Source organism: Rhinatrema bivittatum, chromosome 2 (genome assembly GCF_901001135.1).
Source record: "Rhinatrema bivittatum chromosome 2, aRhiBiv1.1, whole genome shotgun sequence".
Classification (NCBI taxonomy): Eukaryota; Metazoa; Chordata; class Amphibia; order Gymnophiona; family Rhinatrematidae; genus Rhinatrema; species Rhinatrema bivittatum.
In genome coordinates this window covers 159895129-159918206 of record NC_042616.1, presented here as the reverse complement: position 1 = coordinate 159918206, position 23078 = coordinate 159895129, and the positions used below count along the sequence as shown (strand labels likewise).

Genomic DNA, 23078 nt, shown 5'->3' with positions numbered 1-23078 from the left:
GCCGAAACCTCTGGAAGCGAGTCCAGGACCTTGCAGAGGGTCTGCCTCAGCAACAACAAGATAACTGCCTGTGTCGCTGAGAGTGGGCATCAGTGCCTGTAGGATGGCTTGGCTCAGAGCTTCTGACCTCCGCCCAGGGGTACAGGAGAAGCTAGCTAACCTCTGCTGCACAGGTGACAATCTCTTTGGGGATAAGTTCAGAGATGTAGTAGCGCAATTGAAGGACCATCACAACACCCTTCAACAGCTCCTCCACTAGTGCTTCCGATACTCGTTCTCGGCCACGAAATCCTCAAACCCTTCTATAGGCAGAGGAAGTATTATCCTCCGGACTCCTAGGCTCGCACGCCACGCACTACTCCAGGGGCTGCTCCCGCCAGCAGCAAGCGCTTAGGCCCCAGCAAGCCCCAGCTACAAGCTTTTGACTGGCAGCAAGGGAGCACGAATCAGTCGAACACACCCCTGACAACAGATCCCCTAGTGGGAGGAAGGATCCTTGGCTTTGCCCATCACTGGGAGGATGTCACTTCGGACCAATGGATCCTTAGCATAATCCGTCATGGGTACAGTCTCAACTTCAGTCTGCTCCCAGGGACCTATCCCCCATGTCCATCGTGGGGTTCGTCCACCCAGAAGGTCATACTTCAATCGGAACTCTCCGAAGTTCAAAATGGTCTCTCTGGGTACACTGATTCCCCCTCAAAATAGGAGACTGGCTCTGCTCCCTCGATCTGAAGGAAGCTTACGCTCAATTAGCCATTTTCCCCGGCCATAGAAAATACCTCTGCTTCCTGGTGGGGGAAGGCTCACTGTCAGTACAAGGTGCTGCCTTTTGGGTTGGCCTCAACCATCGCGTCTTCACCAAATGCCTGACTGTGGTGGCTGCATATCTCAGGTGTTGTATGGTGCATGTCTTACCTTACCTAGACGACTGGTTAATCAAGAGCGATACCTGCGCAGGGGTGCTGAGTGTTCTAGCCCTGGCAGTGCAGGTTCTACAAGCTTTAGGGTTCGTGATCAACTACCCAAAGTCTCACCTCTGCCTGTCTCCTCAGCTGGACTTCATAGGTGCCAGACTGGACATGGTGCAGGCGAAGGCATTTTTAACACGCGATCAGGCTCTTGCCCTCGCCTCGTAGGCAGCTGTCATCCACAGCAACCGGCAGGTGACTGCCTGTCTTCTGCTCCGTTTGCTGGGCCACATGGCAGCTTCCATCCATATTACCCCTCTCACCCGTTTTGTGCATGCGGAGGTCTCAATGGTCCTTGCGGTCACAGTGGCGACAGGTCTGTCAGGACCTCGAGACTTGCATTGCAGTCACGGAACCTCTGCAGGCATCTCTGTCCTAGTGGGAACACTTCTCCAATTTAGAGCGGGGCATTCCCTTCCAATCTGCTGCTCCTCAATGCCTCTCCTCAGGGCAGGGGAGCCCATCTGGATGGCCTTCACACGCAGGGTCTCTGGACCACTCATGATGCCCGCTGTCAAATAAACTTTCAGGAGTTTTGGGCGACCCATTACACCGTATGGGTGTTCAGAGACCAGTTGTCGCACAAAGCAGTCCTGATCCGGACAGACAACCAGGTGGCAATGTAGTATATCAACAAACAGGGAGGCACGGGCAAGTTCCTCATCTGTCACGAGACGGTACAAGTATGCACCTGGGCCCTGTCGCAGGGGATGTCATTGTGTGCGACATATCTTCGTAGGACTCTTAACGTGCTGGTGGACCGGCTGAGTCCCTCCTTCCAGCTGCATGAATGGTCCCTCAACCCGGAGATAGCAACCAAACTGTTCTTTGGTGGGGGACACTAGCTGTGGACTCTTCGCCTCACCACATAATCCCACGGTGAGCAGGTTCTGCTCCCTGTCATCGGGGGACTAGCATCTTGCCTGCGATGCCTTCTCCCTCCACTGGGGGAGAGGTCTGCTGTATGTGTACCCTCCTCTCCCACTTCTCCTGAAGACCCTGCTGAAGCTTCAATAGGACAGAGGGACCATGATCCAGGCCCCAACAGGCCTGGTTCCCTCTACTGCGGGACCTGTCAATCAGGCCCTCCATCCGGCTGGGGACCGTGCCCGATCTGATCACGCAGAACCAGGGCACCCTTTGCCATACGAATCTCTGGGTGCTGGCCCTGATGGCTTGGATGTTGAGCGGCTAGTACTTTAACCCCTGGCCTCTCGGACAGTATCTCCAAGGTGCTGGTGGCTTCTAGGAAACCTTCCACGAGCAGATTCTCCATCTGGTGTGCGGGGCAACGCTTAGATCCATTCTCATGCCTCCTTCCCCAGCTGTTGGGACTACTTGTGGCACCTTGCCGAGTCTGGGCTTCAAACCAGCTCAGTCAGGGTCCATCTCTGTGCCGTCAGTGCGTACCATCGAGACATCGCTGGCACATCATATTTGTGCAGCCTTTAGTAGGTCACTTTGAGGGGCCTGCTCTAGCCATGCCATATCATGACATTCTGGGAGCTGCTGCACTCAGCACAAGAGCACTGGAGTTACATAATTTCCACAGATGTTAATTTATACTGATACAGCAGTGGAAGAGAAAGCATGCTTCATCAGTAACCCAATCTTTCTGTCCTGGAGATCTTTGAGAAAAGTACTCATCCTACAGGAATTGTAATTTTGTGGGTAACTACCAAAATAAGGACATCTACCTGAAGCATCTGAAAAAGACTTTGGAAAACAGGAAGGAGAGGAAAAATGCTCATTTAAAGTCTCACTCTCAGGGGATTCCCACACAGTAACATTTCTCCTACTTGTGATTAGCAACAAAGGCTCTTGTCAGCTTATGAACTCCCTGCAGTATAGACTGCCGTACCAGGACCTCTTCCACCTTAGAATCTATCATCCTAAGAAAACTGACCACCTGAGATATGAGAGAAACACTCATCTTTATAGAATAGATGGATGACTAAGTCATCCTAATTAGCTGATGACAATTCTCTTTCTTATGAGAATATAAGAATTGCCATACTAGTTCAGAACAAAGGTCCAACAAGCCCAATATCCTGTTTTCAACAGTGGCCAATCCAGGTCGCAAGCACCTGGTAGGATCCCAAATGGTAAATAGACTTCATTCTGCTTATCCCAGAGATAAGCATTGGATTTCCCCAAGTCCATCTTGATAATGGTTTATGGACTCTTCCTCCAGGAACATGTGCAAACTTTTTTAAACCCAGCTATACTAACAGTTTTCACCATATTTTCTGGCAACAAATTCCAATGCTTAATTATGTGTTGAGCAAAAAAAAAATGTTTTCTTGTTTACTTTAAATGTGCTACTTAGTAACTTCATTGCATGTGCCCTAGTTTTTATACCTTTTGAAAGAGTAAGCAATCTATTTGCATTTACCTGTTTCATTCTGCTCATTATTTTATAAACACCTATCATATCTCCCCTCTGCCATCTCTTCTCCAAGCTGAAAAGCCCTAACCTTTTTAACATTTCCTCATAGGAGAATCATTCCATCCCTTTTATCATTTTGTTTGCCTTTCTCTGTACCTTTTCTAATTATGCTGTCTTTTTCTGAGATACAGTGACCAAAATTACACACACTACTCAAGCTGTGGTTGCACCATAGAGCAATGCAGAAGCAATATATTTTCTTTTTTATTGTCTATTCCTTTCCTAATAATTCCTAGCATTCTATTTGCTTTCTAAGCTTCTGCTGCACACTGAGCGGAAGATTTCAACAACATATCCACGATGATGCCTAGATTCTTCTCCTGAGTGGTGACTCTTAATATGGAATCTTGCATTATGTAGCTATACTTTAGATTGCTCTTTCCTGTGTGCATCATCTTGCACTTGGCCACATTAAATGCCATCTTCCATTTGCATGCCCAGACTTGCAAGGTTATCTTGCAATTTCTCACAACCCTCTTGAGAATTAACAATGTTGAATAATTTTGTGTCATCGGCAAATTTGATCACCTCGCTATTGTTCTCATTTCCAGGTCAATTATAAGTATGTTAAAAATCAGTGGTCCCAGAATAGATCCCTGGGGTACTCATCTATTCGCCCTTCTCTATTAAGATTAACCATTTAGCCTTATTCTCTGTTTTCTGTCTTTTTACCATTTCCCAATACACAATAGGACATTACTTTCTATCCCATGACTTTTTAACTTCCTCAGAATTCTCCCATGACGGACTTTGTCAAATGCTTTCTGGAAATTTAGATACACTATATCAATTGGCTCACCTTTATCCACTTTTATTTACACCTTCAAAAAAAATATTGCAGATTGGTAAGGCAAGACATCCCTTGGCTAAATCCATGCTGGCATTTTTCCATTAAACTATGACTATCTATCTGTTCAGTAATTTTGTTCTTCATGATAGTTGCTACCATTTTGCCTGGCATAGATATCAATCTCACTGGACGGTAATTTCCTGGATCACCCTGGAACCTTTTATAAAATTTGATATACGTTGGCAAACCTCCAATCTTCAGGTACAGTAGATGATTCTAAAGATAGTTTACAAATTACTAATAGTATGTCTGCAATTTCATTTTTCAGTTCTTTCATCACACTGTGATGTATACCATGTGGTCCAGGTGACTTGCTATTCTTTAGCTTGTCAATTTGCCGCCTTATATCTTCATGGTTCACCAAGATTTGTTTCAGTTCCTCTGAATAATCGCTTTTAAATACCATTCATGGCATGGGTATCTCCCTTATATCTTCTTCAGTAAAGACTGAAGCAAAGAATTAATTTAGTTTCTCTGCTATGGCCTTGTCTTCCCTAGATGCTCCTTTACCTCTTGATCATCTAATGGTCCAACTGACTCCCTCGCAGGCTTTCTGCTTCAAATGTACCTGAAAAAGGTTTTATGAGTTTTTGTTTCCATGGCAAGCTTCTTTTCAAATTCTGTCTTTGCCTTATTTATTAATGCTTTGCATCTAATTTATCGGTGCTTATGCTATTTCCTGTTTTCTTCATTTGCATTCCTTTTCCATTTTTTGAAAGATATTCTCTTAGCTATAATAGCCTCTTTCACCTCAACGTTTAATCATACTGGTAGTCATACAGCGTTCTTTCTACCTTTTTGCAATGCGTGGAATAAATCTGGTCTGGGCTTCCAAAATGGTATTTTTAAACTAGGTCCATGCCTGCTGTAAATTCTTAACTATGGCAGCTGTTCCTTTCATTTTTTTCCTAACCATTTTTCTCACTTTATCATTTGAAAGGGCTGTTCAGCTTGGAGAAGAGACTACTGAGGGGGGATATGATAGAGGTCATTAAGATCATGAGAGGTCTTGAACGAGTAGATGTGATTCCGTTATTTATACTTTCGAATAATAGAAGGACAAGGGGGCATTCCATGAAGTTAGCAAGTAGCACATTTAAGACCAATCGGAGAAAATTCTTTTTCACTCAACGCACAATAAAGCTCTGGAATTTGTTGCCAGAGGATGTGGTTAGTGCAGTTAGTGTAGCTGGGTTCAAAAAAGGTTTGGATAAGTTCTTGGAGGAGAAGTCCATTAACAGCTATTAATCAAGTTTACTTAGGGAATAGCCACTGCTATTAATTGCTTCAGTAGCATGGGTTCTCACAGGATAAGCAGGATGGTAGTCCTCACACATGGGTGACATCATCAGGATGGAGCCCAATCACTAACCCTGCAGCCAGCAGGGGTCCCCCTTCAGTCTTCTTTTTTCCGTGCATCAGTAGCCTCGCGGTCTAGGAGCTCTGAAGAGATTCCTGACAGGAATTTTCCTCACGGACTTATTTAAAATTATTTTGCCCCACAGGGGTCCCTCCTCTAACTTTTCTCAGGCCGCGGTACTCCGGTAAGTTTTTCCCGTTTTTCGTCTATTACCGTCGAGTTTGGCCCTCGTGGCCTACTGGCCATCGACTGTACCGCGGCTTGATTTTTTTCTATGGCCATGGCGTCGGGTTTTCGTCTGTGCCCGGACTATACTCGCACCATGTCTATCACAGACCCTCATGGAGTCTGTGTAATGTGTTTAGGCCGTGAGCATGATGTCCCGACTTGCACCAAATGTGCCCTCATAACACCAAAAGGTCCAAAGCCAGAATGGAGAAGATGGGACTCCTTTTCCGTGCTCACACCCCGACGCCGTCCATCGCATCAACGTCATTGGAACCGGCACCGTCTAAGTCACACCACCATCGACAACCGTCTGGTGACCTCCTGCCATCGACGTCTTCACGCCATCGACTCCTGTTTCTCCCCCTCAAGATCGAGGGGATCGAAGGGAGAAACATCAGCATCGTAAGTCTCGGACTGTCGAGGGAGCGAAATCATCGACCTCGCCACCGTCTGAGCCACCATCGAAAAAGCCCCGTCCAGGAATGGCACAGACTGCTCCTGCAACCGGGACATTGAGGCCACCCTCACCCGATCGGGGTTTGGGAGTCGCGATTCCGCCTGTAAAGGTGGTCCCTCCGACTGTGCCTCAGCCTCCCTCTTCCGTCACGGAGCCGGAGCTGATTGCCCCAGGTCTCCGGGAAGAACTGGATGGACCGGCTGGTCCAGGAGGCCATCGACAAGGCAATGCAATGACTCCAGGTCCCTCAGACACCGGCACTGAGAGTGGAACCGGTCACCGACCCGATTCCAGAAGCGCTGGCACCGCTGCTATCCCGGATGGAGGTGCTCATGACTGCCCTTCCACCGGTAATTCCCGGGTCTCCGATGGCCCCGGTGCGCTCCCCGATGACAGCTTCATCGGAAGGAGAAACACCGTTTCGCATTCCTCCTTCGGGGGTATTGCCTCAGCCATCGATGCCATGTCGTCCCTCGCCACCAATTCATTCATCGGGAGCGATACGCACATCGGCGCCTTCGATGCCGGCACCGATGCCCCCCAGGGCATCCACAGTGCCCCCCGGTGATTCCTTCGATTTTCTCGGAGCCTCAGCCGGGCCCTTCGGGTATCCAACCCCCTTCTCATCCTACAGGTCAGCCTGCTGATCCTTATGACACCTGGGGTGATGATACTTCCACAGACACCAATGATTTACCTTCACCTCCTTCTCCTACTGAAAGTAGAAAGCGTTCTCCTCCAGACGACCTCTCTTTCATTAATTTTATGAAGGAAATGTCAGAATTGGTCCCTTTCCAGCTTCAGAGGGAGCAAGATGATAGGCACCAAATGAATGAGCTTCTCCAATTCCTGGATGCCCCTAAAGTGATCACTTCTATTCCCATTCATCAAGTTCTTCTTGACCTCCTCAAAAAGAACTGGGAAAACCCTGGATCCATTGCCCCAGTACACAGAAAGGCTGATACTACTTATCTGGTACAGTCAGCCCCTGGCTTTCAAAAATCTCAGCTCGACCACCGCTCAGTTGTGGTGGAATCGGCTCAAAAGAAAGCAAAAAGGACAAAACCACACTCCTCTACCCCTCCCTCGACAATATTGGTCGTCGAGTGTTCCAAGGGGCCATGCTCATCTCCAGGATTGCTTCTTACCAGCTGTACATGACCCAATACAACAGGGTCATTTTCAAGCAAATACAGGACTTCTCTGAAACCCTGCCTGACCAATTTCAAGAACATCTTCAAACCCTTGTCAACAAGGGGTTTGAGGCAGGAAAGCATGAGATAAGAACAGCTTATGATATCTTTGACATCTCCACTAGAGTGTCTGCAACTGCCATTTCGGCAAGATGCTGGGCCTGGCTCAAGTCTTCTGACCTTCACCCAGAAGTACAAGACAGGCTCTCTAACCTGCCCTGTATAGGAGATAATCTGTTCGGTGAACAGATTCAGCAAATAGTGGCTGAATTAAAGGACCATCATGAGACCCTCAAACAGCTCTCATCGATACCTTCTGACTTCCCTTCTAGACAGCCCTTCAAGAAGGACTCTAAGAAGTCATTCTTCCACCCAAGGAAGTACTATCCTCCATCAACAAGGTCCCGAGTTACGAGGCCTTATCAAAAATCTCAGCCTCGCCAGCCCCAGAAGCAAAAGCCGCAAGCAGCTCCCCAGCCGGGGCCTGCTTCAGGTTTTTGACTTTCCCTTCGAGAGCAGTAGCCTGATTCCTCTGCCAGGCATACCATTGGGAGGTCGATTGTGCCACTTTCATGGCATGTGGCAATCAATCACAACCGACCAATGGGTGCTAGCAATCATTGCTCAAGGTTACCACCTGAACTTTCTTGCTCTTCCACCGGAATCACCACCTCTACAAGTGTGGAGAGTAACCGACCACTCTGTCCTTCTGGAGCAGGAGGTTTCCCTTCTTCTCCAGTTAAGGGCAATCGAACCCGTCCCTCTTTTACAACAAGGCCTAGGGTTCTATTCCCGATACTTTTTGATCCCCCAAAAATCCGGGGGGCTTCGCCCAATTCTGGACCTACGTGCCCTCAACAAGTACCTCCAGCAGGAAAAGTTCAAGATGGTAACCTTGAGCTCGCTTCTACCTCTTCTACAAAGAGGAGACTGGCTCTGCTCTCTGGACCCCCAGGACGCGTACACCCACATTGCGATAGCTCCAGGATCCCTAAGGACTAAAGGATGGAAATGAAGGAAGGGCATGGGGTAACTTGCTGTGTAGCGGTTACTACCCTTAACTAGTAAGTCTTCATACTGTTACAACTCCAATACTGCTCTCTTCTCCAATATTATTCTTTGCTTTAATGGCGAGGGGAAGGAATAAAAAAAAAAAAAAGGGAATCAGACTCGGATAGCAACCAACAATGATACTAAATTTTAAGGTCTAGGAAGACATAAGAATGGGGATAACTTGCTGATGCGGCTGTTACTACCCTTAACCAGTTAGCCTGATACTTGATGCTACCACAAGCTTGCTGGGCAGACTGGATGGACTGTTTGGTCCTTTTCTGCCTTCATTTGTATATTCTATGAGAGCAGTCATGAATGTAGGAAAACTTACTAGAACCAGACCGGGCGTTCCACATGGAATGTATTAGAGAAAAGAGGCAGGGAGGAGGGCTTTAGGGATAAGGTTGAAGGGCCAGGATTGGGATTGATATCTCCAGCTAAATGGAGAAGAGTGTGGAGAGCAGAGGTGTGATGATAGTGATGAGCATAAGATGCTGTCTGGGAGACAGATGAAGGCTTGGATGAGAATTGGAATATTTTGAAGCTCAAGCGCATTAGACAGGGCAGAAGATAGAATGGCTGGGTAGGTGAAAAATGTAGACAGTGGACTTGATGCTTGCAGTGGTTTGTAGAGGGGATAAGCATCAGGAAAAGTAGTGAAAGCCATAGGGAGAAGGAAAAATTCTGCTGGCTTGAGGTAGGCCTATGGCATGCATTGAGAGATGCTGGCTTTATGGTCTGCTTGTTGAAGGAGCATAGTATGGCAGATGCTGAAGTCTCGGTGACTTCTTGTGTCATGTAGGCTTTTAATTGTTTAGCAATGCTAGTGAAAAGAAGGTGGTGAGCACCAGCTTGACCAAAGGAAAACAAATGTGTAGTTTTAGATCTAAAAAGATTAACATCTCATACCGGTAGTATGACAGTTCCTGAACTACTGATATACCTTTTTGGATACTTTTAAAACCCTCCCTATCATATCTGAAAGATATGTGACCCAATTTATCAAAAGATTTCCCCATTGAGCACAAAAATGAGGTTGATAGCCATCATTTCTACCAGTATCCCAGCAACATTTTGTAAAGTTGTTAAATTGTCCTGCATGCAGTTTATCCATATTATAACAGTTAATATCTCAATTCCAGCATGAATGAATCTGCTCACAAGCGAATTGTGGCACTATTCTGAATCTGGCTGCTCCCAAGAATTCAGGAGAGAACCATAGGGAGGAGCAGCTGAGAAACAGTCCAAAATTAATTGACTTTAAAGTCAGCTCTTTAACCAGTAGAGGAAGTGTATTGCTACTGTGTTCCTTCAGACAGCTGTTTTAGGACCTGACTCAGCCCATTTTAAAATACTCTTTTCTTATGTATGGGCTTTGTATTTATGCTGCTACTAAATTTTCTCTCTTTCCTTAGGTTGGCCTTGTGTTGCAGTAAGTTCTACTTGCATTCTAGAGCTCTGTGGTCATCTGTTAAGTTGGGATTATGCTTTCGTGTTCCAGGAATAACTGCTCAGATAATGCATAAAAGCACAACTGCATGAGACTGAAAAATCATTTGGTGAACCTGAAATAATGGAAGAAAATAAAAATCAAACCTGTACAATTTTGCATCGACTGTCGGGTAAAATGGAATTGTTCTAAATCCATCCTCACTGGTGGTGTATAGCCCATTCCTTTCACATTTACAAGCAAGAAACATGGAGAGGTGCCATCTTGCCGAGGAAGAGAGCATCTCTCTCCTGCCTCTTGCCTGTTTTGTTACAGACTTGACTGCAGTGGTGGATATTTTGAGAGAAACTGCAGATCTGGTGATGAACTGCTGCACTTCTGTTTAAGTGGTGTTATATGTCAGTGTAACCGAATGAAGGAACCAAACCTGTGTTTATGGCTTATTCACTTAGCGTCAATATTGTGTTGGAAGAGAAAAATTTCAAAGAGTACAGTACTATCAAAATTAAAGTGAAAGGGGAAGACTTGAATTGTTTATGTAACTGTGGGGGGTAGTAATGTGCTGATTTAACTACTACATTTTGTTTAAAACTTTCTGCATCAGCAGTGCTACCACTCTAGTACACTATAAAGATTTAGTCTGATCTGTGCTAGATCAGTGGGTTGATTTGCACTGTAGAGTGCAGGCATTCCATTCATGCTGCCAGCATGATTATGTATTTTCTATTGCACTTATTTTACCGGTTACAGCAGAGCACCTGCATTTCCCTTCTGTCCCTGATCATAGTCAGTCTTAAGATGATAGAAAATCTGAAATGGAGAATTGTACTCACAGGTTTGAAATGAATCAAAATTTGTGCAAAAACTGCATTCTTTTCTCACTCTATGAATTTTCTTTCTTATGAAAATTTTGTAGTCCTGATGAAAAGATCTTATTTATAAATGAGATTTCGTAATGTATTGAAGGAATAGAATTTTTTCCAGAGTAAGCCTGGATCTTGAAAGTACAAAAGAAAATATTCTCCTGTGTGCTTGCTGTAATTGCAAAGAACAATGTGTGCACCATGTAGCTTGAAAGCTGTGAGCATGCTGGTCTTAACGGGATGAGTTGCCTGCCCATGTGTGCTTGTGAATGCACAATGAGTAGTGGCTGCTATGACTCTTCCTCTGTTCTGTATTTTCATGAGTCACTATGTTTACATGCAGACAGTATTAAGAATTTCAGCCTATACAAATATACATGCTGTGGTATCAGTACATGCATTCTGTACAGAGTGGGAGAAAATATACATGTGTATATATTCACCCCTTTTTCACAAGAGAAACTTACAATCAAAATTAGATGGTGCATTTATTTCTCTGGTGCAGTTTTTTATAGGGTAATGATACAGAGTAATATACTTCTCTACAAATTAACAATCTGGGGGGGGGGGGGGGGGGGGGGGGGTCTCTTTTGGGAATTTGACATGCACAGTTAACACCTTGTACTTTCAAATTTCAAGCCATGCATTTACATTGTTTTTTTGGGGGTTTTCTTTTTTTTTTTGGTTAATAAGGTGTCTTGTACCTCTGCTTCATTTTATAATCTTCAGACCATGTTGTGTTTTAAAATGATATGCACATTTGTCAGCATGCGCAGGGAACCTTCTGGAATTTGAGTGAATTTATTTTGATTACCATTTCAAATATTTTGTTTATGTACTTTGAACCAATCTAAAGGTCTGAAATATAAGAAATACTTGCCATACTCTGCTATGGAAATCTTTGACAAAGTACAGTTGACGTAGCAGTCACTTCAGACACTGAAGTAAATAAGATACAAAAATAGTTTAGTGCTGCTTGCTTGTATCTGTGTCCCTAGACATCTGAATAATCATATGGAATGCAGGTTAATTGATGTGGATTTTTAGGATATCAGGAAATGTTAGTATAGTTTGAACTTAGTCTGATGTCATTTTACATGACACTTTCAAGTTCTATGGTGCCCTCTTCCACAAAAAGACTCAGCATGGCTCACAACATATTGTGAAAGTACAATTGATACAAAAGCAACTCTAGCAGCATATTTATAAATTTTCATACTCTGTGACCTACTTCATCCTGTAGAATTTTTCTAAAACCATCAATGAAAATGAACATAAGTGCTAAACTGAACTGAATAAAATAGCAATTGCTTATAATGGAAAAAAGCATTTTGGACAGGGCTTTATAACTTGATTTGTACATGCTAGCAAATTCATGGCCATAGGTAGGAGGCACATGTGCAAGAGCTGAGGTGTTCCCAGCTATAGGTCTGGTTGGGGTAGAGTGCTAAGCCCTAGTCCTACTATACCTATACACAGACAGAAATTGAACCCCATGAAGATATGTCTGATAATAACCCTCAGCTCTTTCTATTTATATAGCAGTAGAGCCTTGCATTTGGAAAATGCTCTCTAGCTGTCATTTGGGTATCTATAAAATCTCATCACTTTGTTTGATAAGGTATGTCATGTACTTGATTCAGTTTAGTTTTCTAATTACAATAGAGGATGCCCAAGAAAGAATTAAATGAAGATTTCCCTTAAGTCAGGTTGACAGAACTGCATCTGTATGTCTAGTCCCACCTTTAGATTCAAATCGGCTCTGTCCCTGAGTGTTTGTTTGGTCTACCTCTTAAGAGTCAGGGAAATGGAGTGTAGCCTGCTCCCAGTCATAGCAGTGTACCAAGTGCAGAGAGCTTATGCACTGGTTTCATATTTGTTCAAGAAGCACTATTTATGAAAGCTAAGATGCCACTAAAAACTACTTATCAGTTAAGGCTTTAGATTTTAAAAGTCAAATGTTTAGAAGGTAGAGAGGAAAAAAAAAAAAAGTAGCCTACTTCCCTAGCTGCTGGTCGAGCTTCAGCTCTAAAGGGACATAATGATCCCCGTATACTTTCTATCTGCTGCGTGGATGGCCAGGTAGGCCTAAGGCATTCTGTCTCCCCCTGCCTCCACTAGAGCACCTGAGAGCTGATGCTCACATGCGTGACACACTGAACCCAAACCATCTTGGGAGTAGATATAAGCATATGCTCTGCATCAACAGGAATGGGTGTGGAGCAGAACCAAAGCCTTTCCCTTGTACAACTAACCATGCAAAAAAGATAGTCTGGTTTCATTGCAATAACAGCTTCACAAACTCCCTCTCCTCGTAGGTGCATTATAAAATACAAAACCGGAAGGAAAAAGCCCACTCTGTATATATCAATCAAACCTCCCATACTACAGCAGCACTACCTCCAAGAAATGAAACAGCACCAGCCCTACCTATGAAAAGGCAGGAGTTCACTATCAGTGCAATATAATATTGAGAGAGTACAACAAATAAGACTCCTACACCTCCTTGCAGGCTTGTGAATACCTCATCTCAGTTACATAAACACAGACAGACCTGCTTTCACTGAATATAAAATAAAAGACCACAACTTACAAATGTGGAAACAAAAACTGAAATGGAAACCCCACAATGACCTCTGCAGGTAATGCAAAACTGAAAAACTAGAATAAGCAAATTTTAGAGAAGAAATGCATACTCTGAAAAGCGGTTAAATAAACATGTGCATAAAGGTGAGCTAGTAGGTGTAGTGTGTTTGGATTTTCATAAGGTGTTTGACAAAGTCCCTTAGAAGTGGCTTCTAAGAAAACTAAAAAATCATGTGAGAGGTGGCGAAGTCCTTTTGTGGATTACAAACTGGCTAAAAGACAGGAAACAGAGAGTAGGATTAAATGGACAATTTTCTCAGTGGAAAAGGGTAAACAGTGGGTGCCTCAAGAATCTGTATTGGGACCCTTACTTTTCAATATATTTATAAATAATCTGGAAAGAAATACAATGCATGAGGTAATCAAATTTGCAGATGATGCAAAATTATTCAGAGTGGTTAAATCACAAGCAGATTGTGATAAATTGCAGGAAGACCTTGTGAGACTGGAAAATTGGGCATCCATATGGCAGATGAAATTTAATGTGGATAAGTGCAAGGTGATGCATATAGGGAAAAATAACCCATGCTATAATTACACAATGTTAGGTTCCATATTAGGTGCTACTACCCAAGAAAGAGATCTAGGTGTCGTAGTGGATAACACATTGAAATCATCAGTTCAGTGTGCTGTGGCAGTCAAAAAAGCAGACAGAATGTTGGGAATTATTAGAAAGGGAATGGTGAATAAAATGGAAAATGTATCGCTCCCTGGTGAGACTGCACCTTGAATACTGTGTATAATTCTGGTTGCCGCATCTCAAAAAAGATATAGGTGCGATGGAGAAGGTACAGAAAAGGGTGACCAGCATCATAAAGGGGATGGACCAACTCCCCTATGAGGAAAAATTAAAAAGGGTAGAACTTTTCAGCTTGGAGAAGAGATGGCTGGGGGTGGAATATGATAGAGGTGGTTAAAAGCATAAGAGGTCTAGAACAGGTAATTGTGACTCAGTTATTTACTCTTTCAGATAATAGAACTAGGGGGCACTCCATGAAGTTAGCATGGGGCACGTTTAAAACTAATCTGAGAAAGTTCTTTTTCATTCAGTGCTCAATAAAGCTCTGGAATTTGTTGCCAGAGGATGTGGTTAGTGTAGCTGGGTTTAAAAAAGGATTGAATAAGTTCTTGGAGAAGTCCATTACCTACTATTAATTAAGTTGGCTTAAAAAATAGACACTGCTATTACTAGCAACAGTAACATAGGATAGACTTAGTTTTTGGGAACTTGCCAGGTTCTTATGGCCTGGCTTGGAGCCAGGATGCTGGGCTTGATTGGACCCTTGGTCTGATCCAGTATGGCATGTTTGTATGTTCTTACAAACTGGTTAAAAGACAGGAAGCAGGATTAAATGGTAAATTTTCTCAGTGGAAAAGGGTTAACAGTGGAGTGCCTCAGGATTCTGGACTGGTGCTTTTTAATATATTTATAAATGATCGGGAAAGGAATATGGTGAGTGAAATCAAATTTGCATATGATACAAAATTATGCAGAGTAGTTAAATTACAAATTGATTGTCATAAATTGCAGGAGGGCCTTGTGGGACTGGAAAATTGGGCATCCAAATGGTAGATGAAATTTAATGTGGACAAAGGCTAGGTGATGCATATAGGGAAAAATAACCCTTGCTGTAGTTACACAATGTTAGGTTCCATATTAGGAGCTACTACCCAGAAAAAAAGAGCTAGGCATTATTGTGGATAATACATTGTAATTGGCTCAGAGTGCTGCAGCAGTCAAAAAAGCAAACACATATTAGGAATTATTAGGAAGGGAGATGAGATTACATGCTGTGTTGTGTCTGGGCGCTGCATCCCTACATGCTCAACAATCTACTATATCACATTGCTCTGGAGATCTACCAAGCAACTAAATAAAACTGGCTATATCAATCACATCTTTTATGCAGAAGTCTCCAATCTTGATGCTGCCGAAAACTGCAAGAAAGGATAAAGAGAAACCTCGGGGTTTGGATGGCAAGATGGTGTCATCCCTTGGAGCGGTCTCTGGGACTAAAACTGGAAGCACTACCTCGCTATATCACAAAACCGCAGAAATTAAAACAGTGGTCATAGCAGCCCTAGACAATAAAATATACAGGTATTTCCATGCAAATTACAGCTCTGCAGACTTCACTTTCGGAATGTGCACCGTGAATTGACCAAGTTGAGGGAAAAACCTTGGTCCTAGCGGATGATGTGCTTACTCTTACTCAAAAGATTACCATGATGGAAAAATACCTAAAAGAATAAGTAGAGAAGATTGAAGATTTTGAAACTAGATCTCCTTGATCCAATCTCTGGCTTATTGGAGGCCCTGAGTCAGTTGAGTAGGGTGTGTGGTGTGGACTTCTCCTTGACTAGATCCCGGCGCCTTTGGCCCTACATGGACTGGAAGGGACTCTAGAAATTGAAAGGGTGCACCGGCTAGGTGTACGCAATCCCTCTGCTCCATGGCCTAGAACTGTTGTCTTTAAATATTGAATTATGTACACAAATAAGTTTTTCTCGCTGCTTGTAATATTTATCTACACTTCTAAGGAGCCTTGGTTTGACTAGCCCAAAAGTCTCAGCGGTAAGAATGGCTTTCTCACCTCCATGTGGAGAACTAATGAATAAACAGATCCATTTTACCCTCCAATGCCTGGCAAAGCTGAAGGTCTTCTATGAAAGGACATGGGCTACTTATGACTCCCCCCCCCCCATTGCTGGAAAAAAATGGGTGAGGTGGTAAATAAGTGATATTTCTTTCTCTAAAATAGCAGTTCACTGTTAACATACTTTTCATTGTTGGGTGACAGGATGTGACATCCAGTCACATTTATACATGATCTCCCGTAGTGACTCGCTGAGTCTATGGGTTCCGTTTGGGGGAGGGGGGATTTTTTAAATCTTCTGCTCCTATATGAAATTCTTTGGGAAACTCAGTTACAGGCTATTTGTCTTCAACACTTGTTTACAGGAAAAGTGGTTTATACACTTTATACCCATGAGGGGGAGGTATGGCTGGCAAACTCCTCCACTCTTTCTTGCTGTTTTTCACCTGCTCTGCTCATATTTTATTTCTCTCTTGGAATGTTGATGCTTTGGGTTTGCCCATTAAAAGAAAAAAGATTTCATTCACTTCAAAAGCATAAAGTAAATTTCACATGTCTTCAGGAGCCACATTTAAATGTACTTGAAGGTAAGAAATTATGCAGAGAGTGGGTAGTAGCCTGCTATTTTTCACTAGCAATGGGTAAGAAAGGAGGTGTGGCCATTTTGGTGAACAGACATACAACCTTCCCATTAATTCAAGAATTCACAGACACAGATGGGTGTTGCTTGGGCAACTGGAGGGCAAACCTATAATGCTATGTGATATATATGCCCCAATACCTATGACCACACCTTCTTCCCTAATGTTATTAACTTGCTGCTCACCCATAGGCAGGGAGCCATGATATGGGTAGGAGTCTTCAATTGCATACATTAGGCACCACTGGATAAACTGCCTAAGGGTTTTTGGACATCAAGGATACAGGGGTAGGCACCTACTTGTCAAAAATTACAATTTCTTGACATAGGGTGGATTTTGCACCCAGATGCATGGATCTCGAGCTCATCTTATCCTATCCAGTATTGATTACAGTCTCCTTTGCAGGGATATTTTTTCCAGGGTAGACTCTGCTGATATAGGCTCCATCATTTGTGAACACAGATCATGCCCACTGTGGACAGATAATTTGTTTTCCATGGAAAAATCCCCTCCTAAACGCTGGTGTTTTCCTGGACACTGAGAACAGGAAGGGTACATCCACTAATGAAAACCTGTTCTTCGAGGACCTCCGGTTACCTCAGCTAATGGCTTCTCAGATTATTTAAATGGCCCACTAGCAGAAACTGAAGTTTTGACAGTGATAAAACCAACCAAATCCCACAAGGCTCCTGGCCCAGGTGGGTACACAATTGATTTTTACAAATTACTATGCTCTCAACTTGCAGGGCCCTTACTTTCTCCCCCAGATGCCTGTCAAAAGGATGTTTCCTTCTGGCTTCAATAAAGCTTTTATAACAGTACTCCTGAAACCAGAGAAGGACCCCCTCTTAGCATCATCATATAGACCTATATCCCTATGAAAGTGTGATCTGAAATTCTCTGCATGCATCTCAGCAGAGCAGATGAGTAAGGGTGTACCCTCCATTGTTTCCACATATCACACTGGGTTTGTGAGAGGCCATAATGTGGAAGCTCATTTTATCAGACTCATTTCAGCAATTGAATCTGCTTGCTTAGCTCAAGTCCCAACTCTTGTGGTGGGCTTGGGCTCTGAAAAAGCCTTTGGGATTTCATGGGACTATATGTTCTCTGGCCTCTGTAAATTTGGTTTTCAGGGTCCAATCTTAAACAATATTTCCATTCTTTATCAAACTCCTACATCCCATAGTGTAGCTAATGACCAGATTGCTAAAGCATTCCAGATTCAGAGAGGGGTCCAATAAGGTTGCCCTGTTACCAATTTTGTATATCTTATCACTCGACCCCTTGTTGAGGAAATTGGCTACTTCCCAAATCCAAGGCTCTTCCTCAAATGGAAATACCTTTACCTTAGCTGCCTTTGTGGATGATGTGCTCATATAGTTGAGTCATTCCACACAATCATTACCAGCCTTGCTCACTCTTCAGCAGGTTTGCTAGGCTGAAGATAAATTATGAAAAATCCAAAGCTGTAGATTAGGGATGGCGAACTCCAGTCCGTGAGGGCTGCAAATGGCCAGGTTTTCAGGATTTCCACCCTGAATATGCATGAGAAAGATCTGCATGCACTGGATGCAAAGCTCTCTCATGCATGCTCATTGTGGATATCCTGAAAACCTGGCCTGTTTGCAGCCCTCATGGACTGGAGTTTGCCATCCCTGCTCTTGGAACATTATGAACAACATGGCCAGGAGCTTTCCCCTTAAAGTGGGTCACAAAACAATTAAAAGACCTAACTATACATGTCCCTACTGATCCTGCAAAACTGTACAAAATATAACATTGTAGATTTATCAGTTTTATTTTTATAGGGACAATCTTGGCAAAATTTACTATTATCCCTGTCTGGCAGAATTAATCTTTTAAAAATGATGGCAGTATCTAAATGACTGTGTTTTCCACATTACCCATATGGTTAAAAAGAAAAGAGATCTCATATTCACAAAGAAATGAGGAAATGTCTCTGGCTTGGGAAAAAATCCAGAATTTCTCTCGATACCTTAATTCGACCTATAAAAAAATGGAGGGCTTAAGTTCCCAAATTTGGTCCTTTCCAATCTGGCTAGTCTGCTCAGACACATTCGGGACTGGGTTTTCTAAGCCTCTTATTCTACTGCATTAGATTAGCTTAAGTGGGTTGCAGCACAGTCTCTGGGGGCAGCTTTACATATTGACCATAAATTACTTCCTCCTTATTTACAGACACGCTACGTACTCCAAGCCGTCTGGAAAGCCCTCTGTAATATGCTAAACTTGCCACCTGAGTTAATGGCTTGTATGCCCAGAAGAGGCAACCCACCCCTCCCCCCAGCCATGGAACAAAGCCTTTTTTCTCAGTGGAATAAAAAGGGTCTCAAGGCTTTCTCAAATGTATTTCGCTGGATATGTACAGTAGTTAGCTTCCAAAACTTGCAAACTGAGCTTTCCTTACCCTCCAGAGATTTCTATGGTTATTTATAATTATGCCATTTTATTTCTGAAATGTTACAGGTCAATCCACTTATTCAGATCCCAGCCACTGCAAGAACTCTTGGAGGGTACGGACAGGAAGAGACAGAAAGGCACTCAGTTTTATAAAGTTTTACAGGCCACCCAACCTCCATCTCACTTAACATTTCTGATATCTCAGTGGTCCACTGCAGCTCCTGTCTCACTCACTTTGTCTAATTTACATTACTGTTTTTCTAGAATCTCTCTTCTCTCAAAAAATGTAAATTTACATGACAAACAATATACATTTCTACATCAGGCATTTTACTCTCAACAGAAGGCCTATCTGATGAAGATACTACCTCTACCTCACTGCAGTGTTGCCTATACCATACTGCAGACTTTATACACTGCTTCTGGAGAGAGTTGGGTGCTCTTGTCTTCAGACTATGGAAACAGGACATCTCACTAGACCCACATTTGGCTATTTGTGAGTGTTTTCTTGGACAGACCAGACATTTCCACACCTCAGTCAAAGTAACTCTCATAGCCAAATAGGTTATTCTCTCCCAATCAACCTCTAGCACTCTTGCCTTGCTACAAAGCAACATTTCAAACAAGCTATTTACCTTACTCCCAAAAAAAGATCTCCAAATAAAATTTGCTTATCTGAAGGACATTTGGGGTGAATACATTCATGACTTACCTTCTGAATCACTATCTTTTCTGGATGATGAGGCCTAGACCAATGTATTCAGGATTAATGACTGTACTGATCCTATTTACAACCACCTTTACAGGAAGGGAATGGTGAATAAAATTAAAAGTGTCCTAATGCCTCCATATTGCTCCATGCTGAGAACACACCTTGTGTACTGAATACAATTTGTCACTGCATCTCAAACAAAAAAAAAAAAGTTGCACGAGAGAAGGGCAACAAAAATGATACATGGGATGGGATGGAATGGCTCCACTCTGAGGAAAGGCTAAAGAGGTTAGGTCTGTTCAGCCTGGAGAAGAAACAGCTTTTGGGGGAGGGGGGATATGAGAGGTCTATAAAATCATGAGGGCTAGAATGGATAAATGTGAACCAGTTATTTACTCTTTTGGATAACAGAATTCTTTTTCACTCAACCCACAATTAAGCTCTGGCAGTTGTTGCCAGAGGATGTGGTTAAGGCTGTTAGTGTAGCTGGGTTCAAAAAAGGTTTGGAAAAGTTCTTGGAGGAGAAATCCATTAACTGCTATTAATCAAGTTGAGTTAGGGAATAGCCACGGCTATTACCGGCAGTAGGCGCATGGGATCTACTTAGTGTTTGGGTACTTGCCAGGTACTTGTAACCTATTGGGCACTGTTAAACAGGATGCTAGGCTTGACGAACCCTTGCTCTGTCCTAGTATGGCAACTTCTTTTGTTGCCATACTAGGATTCCTGTACCCAGTCACTCCCCTTCATGCCCCCATCACCTCTCACTTCTCCCAGCTATTCCATAACATGCTTCTATCCCTGTCCAGCATAATGACACCCAATACCCCACACATCCACTTCTCCCATCCTCTCCCTGCCCTTCCCAGCAAAGATATGACCCCCTCTTTTCTATCTCTTCCTGCTCAGCATCCTGACCTCACCCCCCCCCCCAAACACAGTAGCCCATGCCTCCATATCTGCCTCCATTTTTCTCTCTCCTTGCTAGTCAGGAACCCCAATCTCCTTTCCCTCACCCCTTCCTCTCTATCTTTCCACGTGTTCCTGCCCAGCACATTTCCCCAATGCCTGGGTCCCAGCCAGCCAAAAAGGCTTCAGTCCAATTCAGAGTTTTCCTCTCTCTTTCCCAACAGCAGATGAGGGTGAGAATATTATGAACAGGCAGAGGATGTATACACCCCACACCCCTCTCTCATATGCAGGCCCCATACTGCAAGGAGCCTCACTGCCAGGTCAGGCTGGACCCATATGAACAGGATCAGAGTAAAGAAGGCAGGAACAACCTCACACTGGGCCAGGAAGAAAAAGAAGAGCAGCTTCCTATCATACCCAATAAAGGAAAAGTCAGCCAACTCCTGCCCAGCGTGATAAGGAAAGAGTAGTCTTCTGCTAGCTCTGCACCACAGCTCTAGGGACCTTGTGACACAGTGTGTCCCGACCCATCTCCTGAGAAGCACTGCACTAGAGTAAAAGCAAGCCTGCATCAACCTGAGCCACTCTAAACATGGGACAGCACTGTGATTTATAGGTAGGTAGTTATTAAACCCCCTTTCAGGCATTTGTTTTTGACAACATCCATCTCCATTTTGACTCTCAATCCAGGGCCTAGTCTAAAGAAAACCCTTAGCACATATGTATTCTACTTCACCCAATTATTCAAAATAGTCATGATATCAACTTTCATAGTACAAAAGCAGCAGCTTCCTGTACACAAAAAGTAACAGGGAAACCCCATGCTCACTTAGTCATGAATACCAGCAGCCCTTGCTCCAGTTACTCTCATGTAAGCCCAAAGCATGTTAATATTAAGCTTTTTGAATTAAGGAAAAACCTGGAGTAGGGGGAAAAAACAACCCATGAAGGATGTTGGTGTTCCTAAAACAACTGCTGAACCGTACTAATTTTAATCAGTAACTCTTCTTAGGTCAACAGGACAAAATTCTGAAACAGACTGGAGCTGTACTTGCATTAGGACACCCATGCTATAACAGTGGCATCCAATCTTAGAAACAGCTGATTGAGCCTTACCACTTTCCACTCCTGGTTAAGGCAAAGCAATTATTTAAAAAGCAGCTGCTAGAAATGAAAGACTGACCTCACTGAACCTTTCCTCATTTTCTTGCAAGCATTAGCTTATGAAAGTCTAACACTTAAGTCTTGCTTCAAAATGATGCTCCCCTGTAGAGAGGGAAATTGTCAAAGCAATCCCAAAGTACCTTACCCTGGCTGAATTAAACAGGAAGGAAATAATGCATGCTGAAATATCACATGCCTGCTGTCCTGCCTGCCAGGAATACATACACGATGCAGTTGCCAACATGGAAAGAAAACAATGGGTGTTGGCAACTCCACCTCTGTTCCAAGCAGCACAAAGAGGTGAACTTATACCAGCACGCAAACTTTACCTTTTGCTAGTCATTCTGTTGAAGAGTTTCAAAATGTTGGACTAATTCTATAGATAAATAAAATAAGTTCACTGTAATTTTTACCTTCCCAAATGGAAGAGATGGGGTAGAGTGAGAAAACCACAGCCTTTTCCACCTTCCCAGGGCTAAGTGAGTAGCATTTTAGTACATTATAATCCCCTACATACAGCATGACCCTTTTTTTGGGGGGTGGGGTATGAAAGCTAGTATATTTTTAAATTATTCTACAGCTAAATATGAAAATTAAAAATACAGTATTTGCAATCTTTATAGTATATTCCATATGACAGCCACGAGGACAAAGTTCTGCTTGCTATATGAAGAGCACTTGGTATTAGGGATGTGAATAGTTTTTATAACGAATTGAAATATCGTACCATTTCTTAGTTAGTTATATATCAGGTAAATCGTGAAACGAACACTCTCCCCCACCCCGAATTTGTGAAAATCGTTTTTCGGCTTAGTATGCGCTAACAAAAAACAGTTTGTTACTTTTTGTTATTTTGTTAGCGCGCACTAAGCCGAAAAACAATTTTACTAAAAAAAAAAAAAAAAAAGTTGCCGATCTGCGGGAAAACAAGATTTTCCTGCGGCCACACGAACCCAAAAGCACAAATGATCGAGCACCTGATACACATCCCTACTTGGTATGCATCTATAAAAAGCTGCAACATGCAGTTAAAATAGGACACATTACCTGCCCTCTTTCACATTTTGGATCAGTAACTGGGTAAGAGGTGCTCTGATAGATAGAATAT

General features: G+C 43.2%; 1 protein-coding gene across 1 annotated transcript in view; it reads left to right on the top strand.

Annotated features, from left to right (window-relative positions):
- Nucleotides 1-10167, top strand: part of NMT2 (N-myristoyltransferase 2) — a 188454-nt gene extending 178287 nt beyond the window's left edge. Inside the window, 1 exon segment of the mRNA XM_029588818.1 lies at nucleotides 9977-10167. Within this exon segment, the coding sequence (XP_029444678.1) occupies nucleotides 9977-9997 (21 nt within the window). The 3' untranslated portion in view covers nucleotides 9998-10167.
- The last annotated feature ends 12911 nt before the right edge of the window (nucleotides 10168-23078 follow it).